The sequence below is a fragment of the Populus euphratica genome, unplaced genomic scaffold (assembly GCF_000495115.2).
Source record: "Populus euphratica unplaced genomic scaffold, PopEup_1.0 scaffold1923.1, whole genome shotgun sequence".
NCBI lineage: Eukaryota > Viridiplantae > Streptophyta > Magnoliopsida > Malpighiales > Salicaceae > Populus > Populus euphratica.
Genome location: NW_011501761.1, coordinates 1 through 12,805, shown reverse-complemented (window position 1 = coordinate 12,805; position 12,805 = coordinate 1). Strand labels below are relative to the sequence as shown.

The 12,805-nt window shown below is 33.0% G+C and overlaps 1 protein-coding gene across 1 annotated transcript; it reads right to left on the bottom strand.

The window, feature by feature from the left end:
- Window positions 1–195: 195 nt before the first annotated feature.
- LOC105118401 (probable disease resistance protein At4g27220) lies at window positions 196–7,949 on the bottom strand. Its single transcript, XM_011016346.1, has 6 exons — window positions 7,747–7,949; window positions 4,628–7,468; window positions 4,006–4,470; window positions 3,676–3,870; window positions 387–746; window positions 196–297 (listed from the first exon to the last, which is right to left on the bottom strand). The coding sequence occupies exons 2-6, from the start codon at window positions 7,415–7,417 to the stop codon at window positions 196–198; spliced, it is 3,912 nt and encodes a 1,303-aa protein (XP_011014648.1). The 5' UTR covers window positions 7,418–7,468; window positions 7,747–7,949.
- Window positions 7,950–12,805: the final 4,856 nt, after the last annotated feature.

Genomic DNA, 12,805 nt, shown 5'->3' with positions numbered 1-12,805 from the left:
CTCCGCAGCTTGGGAGTGCTCAGTGCTTCGTTGGAGAAAAACTTCATCTCAGGACATTGTTCGACAGTTACTTCTACCAGAGATGGGAAATCAAAGCTGTGCTTTTCTGAGCAAAAGCTAGTTAGGCTTGGTAAACGATGAAGCTCTAATATTTCTAATTTGCTGAAGACAATCTCATCTTTTATTCCCTCTTCCTCATTTGCTACTATTTCGGTAACCATACTGCAGCCCACTACTTTCATTCTTGTGAGTTGCGCCAGACTTTTTGCTGCTGTGGATGTCACTAATTTTACTAATCTTTTGCAATTCCACACATCCAAATTTGTTAGATTTTGGAAAGAAGCACGGGATGGAGCTAAATAAATCAAACTGCCGCAATTCTGTACTACAAGAGTTTCAAGAGTCTGCAGAGCTTGGTCCAGTTGGGAATTGCTCTTCCATAAATGCTCTAGGCAAGGAAGAGAGTCCAACTCGAAGTGTCGTATCGATGAAAGAACTATTGCATGCTTCTCCATACCATCAAGTCTAGACGGGAGAAACTCTTTGAAGTCACTACATCCCACAATAAGTTTTTCCAATTTAGGGAACCTTGGAAGGAGATCAATTGGAAAAGTTGCATGTGCATCATGAAAGCAAAACAGATTGAGAACTTTGAGTTTGTCATAGAAGTCTTGAGGACACAGGCTTCTCAATAATGCCGATGCATCCTTGCTTTCCAAATATAAATCCTCCAAGTTGGGGAAGATCTGAAAACCAATCAAAAGAAAGCATGCTTGACTTGACGTTTTCTTAACAACTTTATAGCTGTGCATAGAAAGATCAACTGAACACTTGACTAAATGAATTGTGCCACGTGAGCTCTAGCTTCAGTTTTGTAATGTTATGAATGCAAAAGCTTTGTCAATCTTTCAATAAGAATTCTCTTTCTGCAGAGGGGCAGTGGCTTTTAGATTGAACACACCATACAACATATGCATCCAATTCATCATGCTTCATTCATTCACCAAAAATTGGATGTCAACCAAATTCACCTTGCTTGAATGGAAACATAATTAATCATATTATCCAAACCCAACTCAAGTTAACCTAAATATACAAGAAAAAAAAGTTGCTAGAGAATTATTTTTCTCTCTTCTAACTCTTGTAGTTATCATGATCATCCCTTCATCAAATCAAGAATTTCAGTTTTTGATATTGAGTTTTTGAATTTAAAAAAGGTAGAGGTAATAAATAAGTGGTTTCCTTTCATGTTATTTTTTATCATAGTTTGTTTATGAAAGAATTAAAAAAGAGATTAAAATTTATAAAAATTTAAAGTTTATATGGATAAGATTAATTCGTGATTATTATGGGTTTAAAGTTAAATGGTTAATTTTAAATGTGTTGTTAGAAATAAAGATTTGTTAATTGATTGATTTATTATGGTTTAAGAAATTCATTTAAACTTTGCTGAAAAATCTTATCAGAATGGTTGAGATTGAAAATAATGAAATTTTATTTAGTTCATTGATTAATAAAAATTACAGTTTAGTTTCTAAACTTTAGAAAATAATAATTTGACCTCTTAAATGTATTTTGAAAATCTGGACAGTACTATTCTTAAGAGGTTAAGGATGATGAACCTTTGTTTGATAATTCACTTGTGTAATTTTTAGTTTAGTCTTTCTATTTTGAAGATTTGCAATTTAGTCCCTAAACTTTGGAAAAATTATAGTTTGGTTCCTAGAATGTAAATTGAGATTCTGGAAAGAATTTAGTGTGGGTTATGGGTGAAATTTCAGTATGGTTATATATTTTTTACAATTACAGTTTGGTCATCCAATTCTAGTAAAATTACATTTTGATCCCTGTCTTTGGAAAAATTATCATTTTAGTCTCTAAACTTAAGAGACTAAACCTGATTTCTTTTATGCATTGGAATCTTTTATTTGGGTTGTTTTCTAGTATATTTCATATATTTGTTATAAGTACTTATAATGATCTTCAATAGAATTTTTAAATCTTTCATCTCGTATTCTTTTTAGTTCAGTATTTTATAGGTGAGTGGGATAATTTTTAATATACATATAATATAAATAAATATGTATGTTTATTACATGAGGATTATGACTAGTTAATTATTTTAAAATTTATGTATATTATTTTATTTTCCAAGTACTCATCTATTATTGAATCTGCACTGATATTCTGTTGAATTAAATTCTATTAATATAATATACATTGCTTTGAGAATTATATGAATATTTAGTATGTCTTGATAAAGGACTTATCAGCAATTTCATGCTAACGAAGAGTAGTCATTGTTATCAGACCTGACCAAGAAGTCGAGTCCCAGGTTACATGAGTGGTCTTGGATCAACCTAAATCAACACGGAAAAATAAAAAAATATATTTGAAGTTTTAATATTTCATATAAAAAAATTAAAAAACAATTCATGTGAATATAAGCTACACATATTATAAATAATAAAGTTTAAAAGATTATTTTAAAAGGTTTTTTATCTCACAAGATTATTTCAAAAGGTTTTTTATCTCACATTGAAAATACACTATGTTAGTATATTATCCTTTTAAGTTGAAGTATTTAAATCAAAAAACTTTTTTTATTCCATATTAAAAAAACATAACGCTTTTCTTATGAACATAGAGTATATATATTAAAGGACTTCAAATCCCACATTAAAAAAATAAAACATTCTTTTAGTATTTATAAAGTGAACTTTGAAAAGATTTAATTAAAATCAACTAAAAAAATACAAAACAAGAGGGGTTTCTAGCTAGAAAGAAAAACGTTTGAAAAAAAAAAGGTCTTAACTGGGTTTTGTCGGGTTACCTAGGTTACTAGTCCACCCAACGAGTCAACCATGTTTTGCCTATCCTAATCTTTTGCCTTACCCAAACCGGTCCAGTCACAGGTCAACCAGGTCCCAAGTTATATAACTATAAGAGTAGTTAATATATGTGCATAATATTCTATATACCTAATTAGTTATGAGAGAGGCATCAACCTATAACGACTGATCCTTCTATAATGATCACTTTCACGTATTCCACTAATTTATGATAATATGCTTATTGTGTGTGTGTGTGTGTGTGTGTGTGTGTGTGTGACTATAAATCATCTTGCAAAACTATTAATATCTAAGATTTATATTAAATATTATTCATTCACTAAATTGATTGAACTTATTTTTTATTTTTAATATTATTTCAAGTTTTTATTTTCTATTAACAAGTGAACTTTATTAAGTGTTCTTGAATCTTTAATTTTGGTCAGTATTCCTTATTTATTTCGTAAAGCTTTCCTTTTAGTTTTTACTTGATATTTTAGATGCTTTACCGTTATTTTATTTTAATTAAGTTTGGATTTTGATAATATAATGAGTATTATGGATTATTATTTGTATTTAATTATTGATAAAAAGTTTCAAACTATTATTTGGTTTTATTAGTTTTAAATAATATAATATTTTCAAAAAAATATGAAATATTGGATATTTTTTAATAACTTATTTTTTTAATATATTCTTTTTGAGATTTGATATAGATAGAATATCCTTACAACACCACTCATACATTACTGGTCATGAATTCAGGATGGAGTCGTGATAATAACGGCCTCATGAAAGTTTATGTGAAAATTAGAAAGACGTGGAATAGCGGTGAGGATCATACCTTCCTAAATGAGAGAAGTGGTTGCTGACCCTGGATGTCCAAGTGGTCCTCCCTACATGGTTCGTGAGAGCACTTTAGCCCAACATGCAGTATCTTCAGTTTGCAAAAGGAATCAGAATGGAGTTCATTGTGCCATATCACCTTCAAATTATCCATTTCGAAAATTAGAAATACCTCCAAGTCAGGGAAAGCAACCTGCAGTAACAATTCCATTCTGTTAATAGATTGCCAACGCCCATAACAAAATATCACCTATGGGGTAAAACATAGAAAGAAAATACACGAGTGAGGCAAGCTCACAAATTAAGCCTGCTTTTGAAATAAAATCACCTTGTCATCGAAGAGAGCTGATTTTGTGTTGTCAGGTTTGCTCATGGCAGGGACATCTGCACTTAATGGGATGGAAATAAATTCCTTCAGTTCAGGACATTTCCCTAACGTCAGCACTTTCAGGGAGTGGCATTCAAGCAAGTTACTGGTGCAGAATCTTCTGAGTTTTGGCAGATCAGTGAGCTCTAGGATGAGTAGTTCAGGGAATAGTATTTTGCCTTCTCCGCTTCCTTCTGGAACAACTATTTCTTCCATGGACTTGCAATTACATATTTCAAGCCTTACGAGTTGAGCAAGACTTCCGACCATAGAAGATGTCAATAAATAGTTTAAATTACTACAATTCTCCACAACAATGCTTGCTAAGTTTTTAACACAGGGAGGCTGCACAGCAGGTTGGTCGTGCCATATCTTTTCCACTTTGATGGAGGAGAGCTTCAGGTCCTCCAAATTGGGAAATAAAATCTGCATACACATATTTTGTTTTATGAAGTTCTTTTTATTTTTCAGCGAGATAAAAATAAATAAATCAAAGCCCTTAATTTGTCTACTCATGATAATGGGTTTTTATTTTTTGAGGTTAAAAGGACAAATAATAGCTTGTTAAAAGATCAAACCAGACCTTTGTATTGAAAAGTGACATGGAAGTCCCAAGCTCATTCCCCGCAACAATTTCTTTTGACCTCCCATCACTTGCTAATAGCTCCTGCCTTGTATTAGAGTGAAAGCTTGTGAACTGAGGCAGACATCGCAGTGTCAGTCTACGTAATTGAGTGAACTTTATTGGTTCACCGTCAGCAGCATCATTCTCACTTTCCTCAACAACCTCTTCCATGATCTTGCAATCAATTATTGTGATTTCTTCAAGGCGCACAAGTCTTCTTGCCATGGAGACTGAAAATAAATTCTTCAACCTATGACAACTTTCTACCTTCAAAATTCTCAAGTTTCCAAGCGACTCTGCCATAAGTTGGCCATGGCAGATCTTCTCCAAGTTATCCAAATTTTCAAGAAACAGTGAGTCCAAGTTCAGAAAAGCAGTACGAGGACCCATCCTGATCGAGTTGATGATATATTGAATTCCAGGACAATTTTGGACGTAAAGATGCTTCAGCTGAGGGAAACCTTCCCCGTCCAAGTCATATAGGATACTCTTAACCCCCTTCAGTTCTTGCAAATGAAGTTCTTCAGTTCTCTTCAGCAGCGTGTTCACCCCCTCCTCCAGCTGAATAACAGTATTGAGCTTGAGTTTCAAAGTTCTTGAGGTTGCATCCTTAACAGACCAGTCCCACCCATCTCCAATAAATATTCTGAACCTTTCCAAGTTTTGAAAGCTCGAAAACAAGTCCTTGGGCATATTATCTGCATCTGTAATTTGCATGTCTAAGGTACTTAAGTTTGACAGAAGCTTCAATTCTGACAGGCAAGCATTGTTTCTTTGACTGCTTGGTCCTTCAGCCTCCCATTTCAGGAAGCTGTTTCCCATAAATAATTCTTCTAGCCGGGTCAAGGAAGAAAGGACATTTGGTGATATTACTTCAAGCCTTTCACAATTGCTCAAATCAAGAAGTACCAGACGAGTCAATTTTCCTATTTCTCTCGGCAAACAAACAATATTAGAACGGATTAAGCTGAGAACTTTCAACTTCTTTAGCTCTCCAACTATAGATACATCTTCCAAAGCAGCACAACTATCCAAACACAGCGTTTGAAGGTTCTCAAGAAATTGAAGTGACGAAGGCAGTGGTGAAAGATTAACTCCTGTCAGATCCAAGGTTTTGAGCTCCTTCATTTCTCTGAAAAAGCTGTCTGGTATTTGCAGTGAGGGATCCTTATTCAGCAGTAGAAACGAATTGAGATTTGGACATTCTAATATTGGAGGAAGATCAGGAATTTTCCGGAAAGGCAAAGAGATTGCAGTGTACTGTTGAAGCACATCATTGGCTGGCCATTCTTTGAGTTCATCTGCCACAACAAGCACATGGTGGTCCCTTGATGCAACAGAGATGGCAAAACTATGAACAACATCATGCATTTTCACGCTTCCATCCTTGTCACCTTCTAGCAACAAACAAGAGGCTTTAAGCTCATCCACCAATGTATGCAGACTGTTTCTTGTTTCTTCCAATGTGGAACATCCCCTAAACAAATCCAAGCCTATAGCATACCTTAACAAGTCTGAGATTAAAATATTATTAGATCGTAATTGCCCACAAAGCAAGAACAATGACTTGATTTCATCACCTCTCAAAGTTTTGTAACTCAGTTCTAGACCCAAGTAAACCTTATCATCGATATCATCTTTATGAAACCTTGTTAGCTGTTTCAAGGCGTTCTTCCAAGCATATAAATCTTTGTTTTTCAGTGCCCTAGCAACTGTAGCAAGTAAAATCGGCAAACCTGCACATCTTCTGGCTACCTCAGCAGCAACAAGTCGTACACTAGGATTTTTAACAACACCACCCACCATCTTTTCGAACAAATTCCACGCTTCACTTGCAGGCAAAACTTGAATCGGGAAATTTTTGTTCGCACCCATCTCGCGTGACAATACATATTCATTTCTTGAAGACACGAGTATCTTGCATCCTTCATGAACGCTCCCTGAAGGAATTCCAACATCCTCCAATTTAAGTTCTTTCCAAATATCATCAAGAATTACAAGTACTCTAGTCACTCTCTTCAATCTCTCGTATAGTTGACTTGCCCTTCCTTTATCAGTCTCTGCATCCAATTTGAGTCCCAGCCCATCTGCTATTTCACCTTGAATTCTTCTGATGTCTGGAGTATGTGACACAACTGCCAGAACCTCTTTATCGAACAGCCTACGCTCCTTGACTTGTTCAGCTACCTTCTTCACAAGTGTGGTCTTCCCCACACCAGGCATCCCATATACCCCAACCATGTACACGCCACCATCCTTCAATGCATCCACAATAGCATTTAATACAGAATTTCTTGATTCAAAGGCCTCATAATCCTTGACAGGCCCTATACCCGATGGAGCAGCACGGTAAGAAACTCTATCAAATCTCCCTTTTTCCTGGAGATCAACAACAACCGTCAACTCCTTCTTCGCTGCTTTACCCAACCGATAACGTATCTTTAGATCAGGAAACAAACCCATGAAGCACCTCTTACTTGATTCATCTGCAACAACAACACCTCCCCCTTGAATGACCCCATCAACATCTCCCAGCCAGTTCAAAACTTCAACTTCAATCTCTTCCCCGTTCCTTCTAGCCTCCTCTATAGAATGAATCACCCTTGTTTTTGCATCTGTCAGCTTCTCAACTTCATTATGTAAGTTCTGAATATTGGTATTACAATCAACTACATAACCAATCTGTCTCTTAATGGGAACAACTAACAGCTCAGCAACTTTTGCTACAATAGAAATCACAATTTCCATGTCCAATGAAACTTAACTCTTCTTCTTGTCTGGAATCAAGCAATCAAGGAACTGCAATGAAAAAATTAAATCAAAATGAAACTTTTCAAATCTTCAGGAACTAAATCAGAAATGAACAGCAAAAGGATTTCTTTGTTGCAATTCAACTAACATTAATAAAGCAAAAACAACACAAATAATAAACAAGCAGCAAAGCAGAGGCTTTTCAAAAGTATAAAGTAACAAAGAAAGAAAGAAAGCAATCAAGATGAATAGCAAATTAACATCAAGGGGTCTCTGGAATCAAGTGATAAAAATAGAAAAAAAGAAAAGTCCTTAAGCAACCATACCTCTTGGTTTCAGCTAATCAACAGAGCAGTGACTTCAGACCAGTGAGCAGAGGTGCAAATGTTACTGCAGATTATAAACAGCTGAGGTTTATCAGCAGTGAGAAAGCAAGGGAATGGATGAGAGCAACAGTGGATGGCTTAATGATTATTCTCTGTATAGTTGAAAGGGCGCATCTTTCCTTCATAAAAAGAGTGGGAAAAAAAGAAAAAGAACAACTTGACTTACTATAGAATCCAGGGGCCCACTTTGGAGAACTAACCGATAGAACCCTGCCGAATCAGCAAGTGCACAACATCCATAAACAGTGAGGAACAACTTGGCTGGCTGCATTGCTACAGAAACTAGGGGCACACTTTGGAGAACTAACGAATTGAACTCTGCCAAGTCCTTGATTATGGAGAAAAATGAAATCTTTGATAGTTTTTGAAAAATCTGTATTGTATAATAAAAAAATTATTAATTAAATATAAAAAAATATCCCAACTAATTAAATTGAAAATATTGATATAAAAAAATAAGAAAGCAACAAGAAAAATTGAATAAAAAAAACTGAAATAGTACTTAATTTAAATCTAAAAATGAAAAAAGCTAGCAAGCTAATTAGTTTTTAATAATAAAGCTCTTTCAATCTAGTAATCAGATAAAAAAAGTAGCATTGGTGGATTAAATTAAGTAGAGAGAGGCATGGATTGTGTAACAATTTGAATTAAAGAGATAGGAAAAGGCTATAAAGTCTTTGAGGAATTAGATATAGGAATAAATAAATGAAGGGTATTGTGGTAATTGAATAATAATTAATAAATAAAAATAAAAAAGAGAAAGTTGTGTTTTTCTTAAAGCAAACCATGAGAAAAAAGGGAGGAAGAAAAAGAAAAAGGAGGGAAAGATAAGGGAAATAGAAGAAAATTGAAGAAAATAAGTTTAAATGTAAGATTTTAATTGTTAAATGTATAGATATATGTTAATTAAACTTTAAATTTCTAATTTGATTGAATGTTAGGATTTTGAAAATTGTGTTTTGGGTTTGTTGATGAATTAATTTGAATGTTATAGGGTTGATTGTTGTGAGTAATGGATTGGTAGTTGGTTTTGGGGGATTGTAGGGAAATATGATAATTTTGAGTTATGATTTTGTTTGAATGGTGAATTTGTATTAGAAATCATGAGATAACAGGAATCTCTAGAAATTTTGGGTTTAAGGTCAAAGATGATAAAATTTCAGTTTAATCCCTTAATTTGTGAAAATTACAGTTTAGTTCTCAAACTTCAAAAAATTTACAAATTGGTCCCCATGACATATTCCGAGATTCTAAACAGAATAAATTATGAATTATGAGCAGAATTCCAGTATAGTTATGAATTTTTAACACTTTCAATTTAGTTCTCTAATTTGACTCTAAAAATTTGGAAAAATTCCAGAATGGTCCCTGAAGCATAATGAGATATTCTGGACAGAATTGAGGATTAAATATTGTCAGAACTCCAGTATAGTTATGGATTTATGATATTTTTAATTTAACCCTCTAATTTGACAAAAATTACAATTTGACCCTAAAAAATTAGAGAAAATTCCAGAATGGTCCCTGGAGTATAATGAGATATTCTGGACAGAATTGAGGATTATATATGGTCATAATTTCAGTATAGTCATGGATTTATGATTTTTTTAGTTTGGTCATTCAATTTGACAAAAGTTATAATTTGACCCTTAAAAATATGATAAATTCTAGATTAGTCCTCAGCTGTAATATTAGCTTTTACAGATTGATTTGATGAATAATCAACGGTTATTTAGTGAATTATTATTAATTTTATTATTTTTTTATTATGGATTGGATTTCAAAAAAATTAGTTAATATTGGGTTTTTAGAAAAATAACTAGTTTAGTCTAAAAATATATAGGGTTATAAAATAGACACTTAGTTAGGTGTATTAAATAGGTTATATATTATTTTGAGTCATTCTTGAATATGTTTTTTTTATATTCAGATAATCTTAATATTCTACCAGCGGGTTGTCAGTAGGATTTTTTTCGGTATTAACTTTAAGTTCTGTTTGTTTTCGAGTCAGGTAAGTGAATAATTTTTTATATGCATGAAAAATATTATAAGTATTTGATTCGTTAATATGAATTGGATCATGCTTCTTGATAATATATATATATATATGTTGATTATTATCCTTGTTATGATAAAGGATGATCAATTATTGAATCTAAATTCTTGATATGAATCAATATATATTTTGAATTGACTTCTAAATTAATAGCTCCTCATTTGATTGATGTCATGAGGTGAGCCTTGTGATATTAATATGTTTGTTTAATTATGATTATGAACATATGGTATGTCAGTCAGAATACTCATACTAACAGGATAGTATTATTTTTTGTGCACATTGTATCTGAATCTTAGCTGGTTGGGGGAGTCACCAACCTGTGTGAACTGATCATCCCACAGTACGGAGCCTCATGCTCATTGTATTTTGATTTTCTGACAAGTTTTACCTTGTGATACTCTTGTTATAACCTATTTGATGAACCTTTCTATAAGAAGCTAAAGTCAATTGTATATATATTTCTCATTATTGTATTATATCGTATGTGTATATTGAATATTATCTACTCACTAAGTTATTGAACTCACCCTCTCATTATTTATCTTTTTCAGACTTATAACTGAATAGCAGGTCATTTTTGTTAGACCTTCAGAATCTGTTTTTTTATTATAATTTGTACTCTTTTTTAATATTTAATTAGTGTTCAAAAACTATGAAATTATATTAACTCTTGTATTAAGACAATTAAATTATATTATGAAGTTAGCTTATTGTTAATGTTGTGTTGAACTCTAATTGAGTTGTTTAAAAGATAAGATTGTATATAAATTTAGATTCGTATAAATATAGAATTTTAAAGAGAAATCTTGTTTATATACCGGTGATGAATCCAGAAATCGAGTCCTGATATACTAATTAACAGACAAAGATCTAAATAATACTGTTGTGGAACTTCAGAGGTTGATTAGCTAACATTAATAAAGTAAAAACAACACAAATAATAAACAAGCAGCAAAGCAGAGGCTTTTCAAAAGCATAAATAACAAAGAAAGAAACAAAGCAACCAAGCATAAATAATAAACAGCTTTTCAAAAACATAAAGTAACAAAGAAAGAAAGAAAGATAGAAAGGAATCAAGATGAACAGCAAATTAACATCAAGGGGTCTCTGAAATCAAGTGATAAAAGAAGAAGAAAGGAAGCAAGCATACCTCTTGGTTTCAGCTAATCAACAGAGCAGTGACTTCAGACCCGTGAGCAGGGGTGCAAATGTTACTGTAGATTATTAACAGCTGAGGTTTATCAGCAGTGAGAAAGCAAGGGAATGGATGAGAGCAACAGTGGATGGCTTAATGATTATTCTCTGTATAGTTGAAAGGGCGCATCTTTCCTTCATAAAAAGAGTGGGAAAAAAAGAAAAAGAACAACTTGACTTACTACAGAATCTAGGGGCCCACTTTGGAGAACTAACGGATTGAACTCTGCCGAATCAGCAAGTGCACAACATCCATAAACAGCTAGCAAGCTAATTAAATTGAAAATATTTATCTAAAAAAATAAGACAGCAACAAGAAAAATTGAAAAAAAAAATCTGGAATAGTACTTAATTTAAATCTAAAAATGAAAATAGCTAGCAAGCTAATTATTTTTTAATAATAAAGCTCTTTCGATCTAGTAACCAGTCTTTTTTATTACACTGAATGTGAAATTTTTCAAAATTTAGAAAATCTAAATAAAAATAACTGTAGAAAGTGTCGCACTTCAAATAGTATTTGTAAGACCAAAATGATTGCAGCAGGGACAGGTGGGTCTCTTTTTGAATCATATGTAATTGTTGTCTAAAATTTTGTCCAATGAGATCTTGTAATGGAAATGGATTATAGCAGAGAAAACCTTCCCTAGCTCTGTAACTCAACTGGTAAAACAAAAACAAGGAAAGGGTGTTTTCCTATGTGTGTTCCGAATCAAATACCTCCAATTTGTCACAACTTTTAAAACATAATTTCTTTCAATTGTGTCGGTGTCTTCCAGAAGTATACAGAGTTCTGGTAATGCCCAAAGTAGAAGGCATGAATAGTGATTTATCTAAACTCTAAATCCCTTCATGGATGTCCTCACTTCTCTGTACAGAGTTCATGTTCTCACAGGGAAACAAACTGAAGTCCTCAGCTTCCCCAATTCACTTGGCAGTTGGAATTTCTTTCAACTCTCCAATTATAGCAGTGTCTTCCAGAACACCATATTGTTTTAGCTGAATACTCCATTCAAGCAACAAAAAAAAAAAAACAATAGAAATGCAAATTGAACCCTGTACCCCTCGCATGCAAAGCGAGCGCTCTACCATTTGAACCCTGTACCTCTCGCATGCATCCCCTTTCAATTTCGATTAATCAGTTACTATTACACATTGGTTTCTACTCATTCCTGGATCTGATCTAGGAATAACAGTTGAGGTCCATCCACCCCAACTTTAATGTAAGCTTCCCAATTTTTATACCAATCTGCATTTACAATTTTCAATCCTTTATATCTATTTTCATTAGAGGTTCAGGTGATATTTTTCATGATTAATTTACATTACGTTAAGTATACAGGCTATGAGAAAAACAGAATATTTTACATTTACCGAACAAGTTTAGTTTTTGAAACTAAGATGACTGATTAGTTAGTTCTACTAAACTGGATTGACTAAATATAATTAACCCTTTATAAATTAGAGTATGGCATGCCTTCACCTTCGTGCTCGAATAAGTCAATTATTTTTACTCATTTCCACATTTATCTTCATAAAAGCAAGGTCCCTCCATATCTATTTTCATTCAGATAAACGAAGGCGAACCTGCATAAAAACGAATACAGTTATCATCCTAAATCAAACCCTTGTATTTGTGTGGAAGCTGCATGTATACTGACTGATCTATTCTGCAAGAGTTGATCTTCTCTGTCCACGAAAAATCACATAGCCATTAAGGCAATGCACGGAGATTTTGAAAAGATTTAT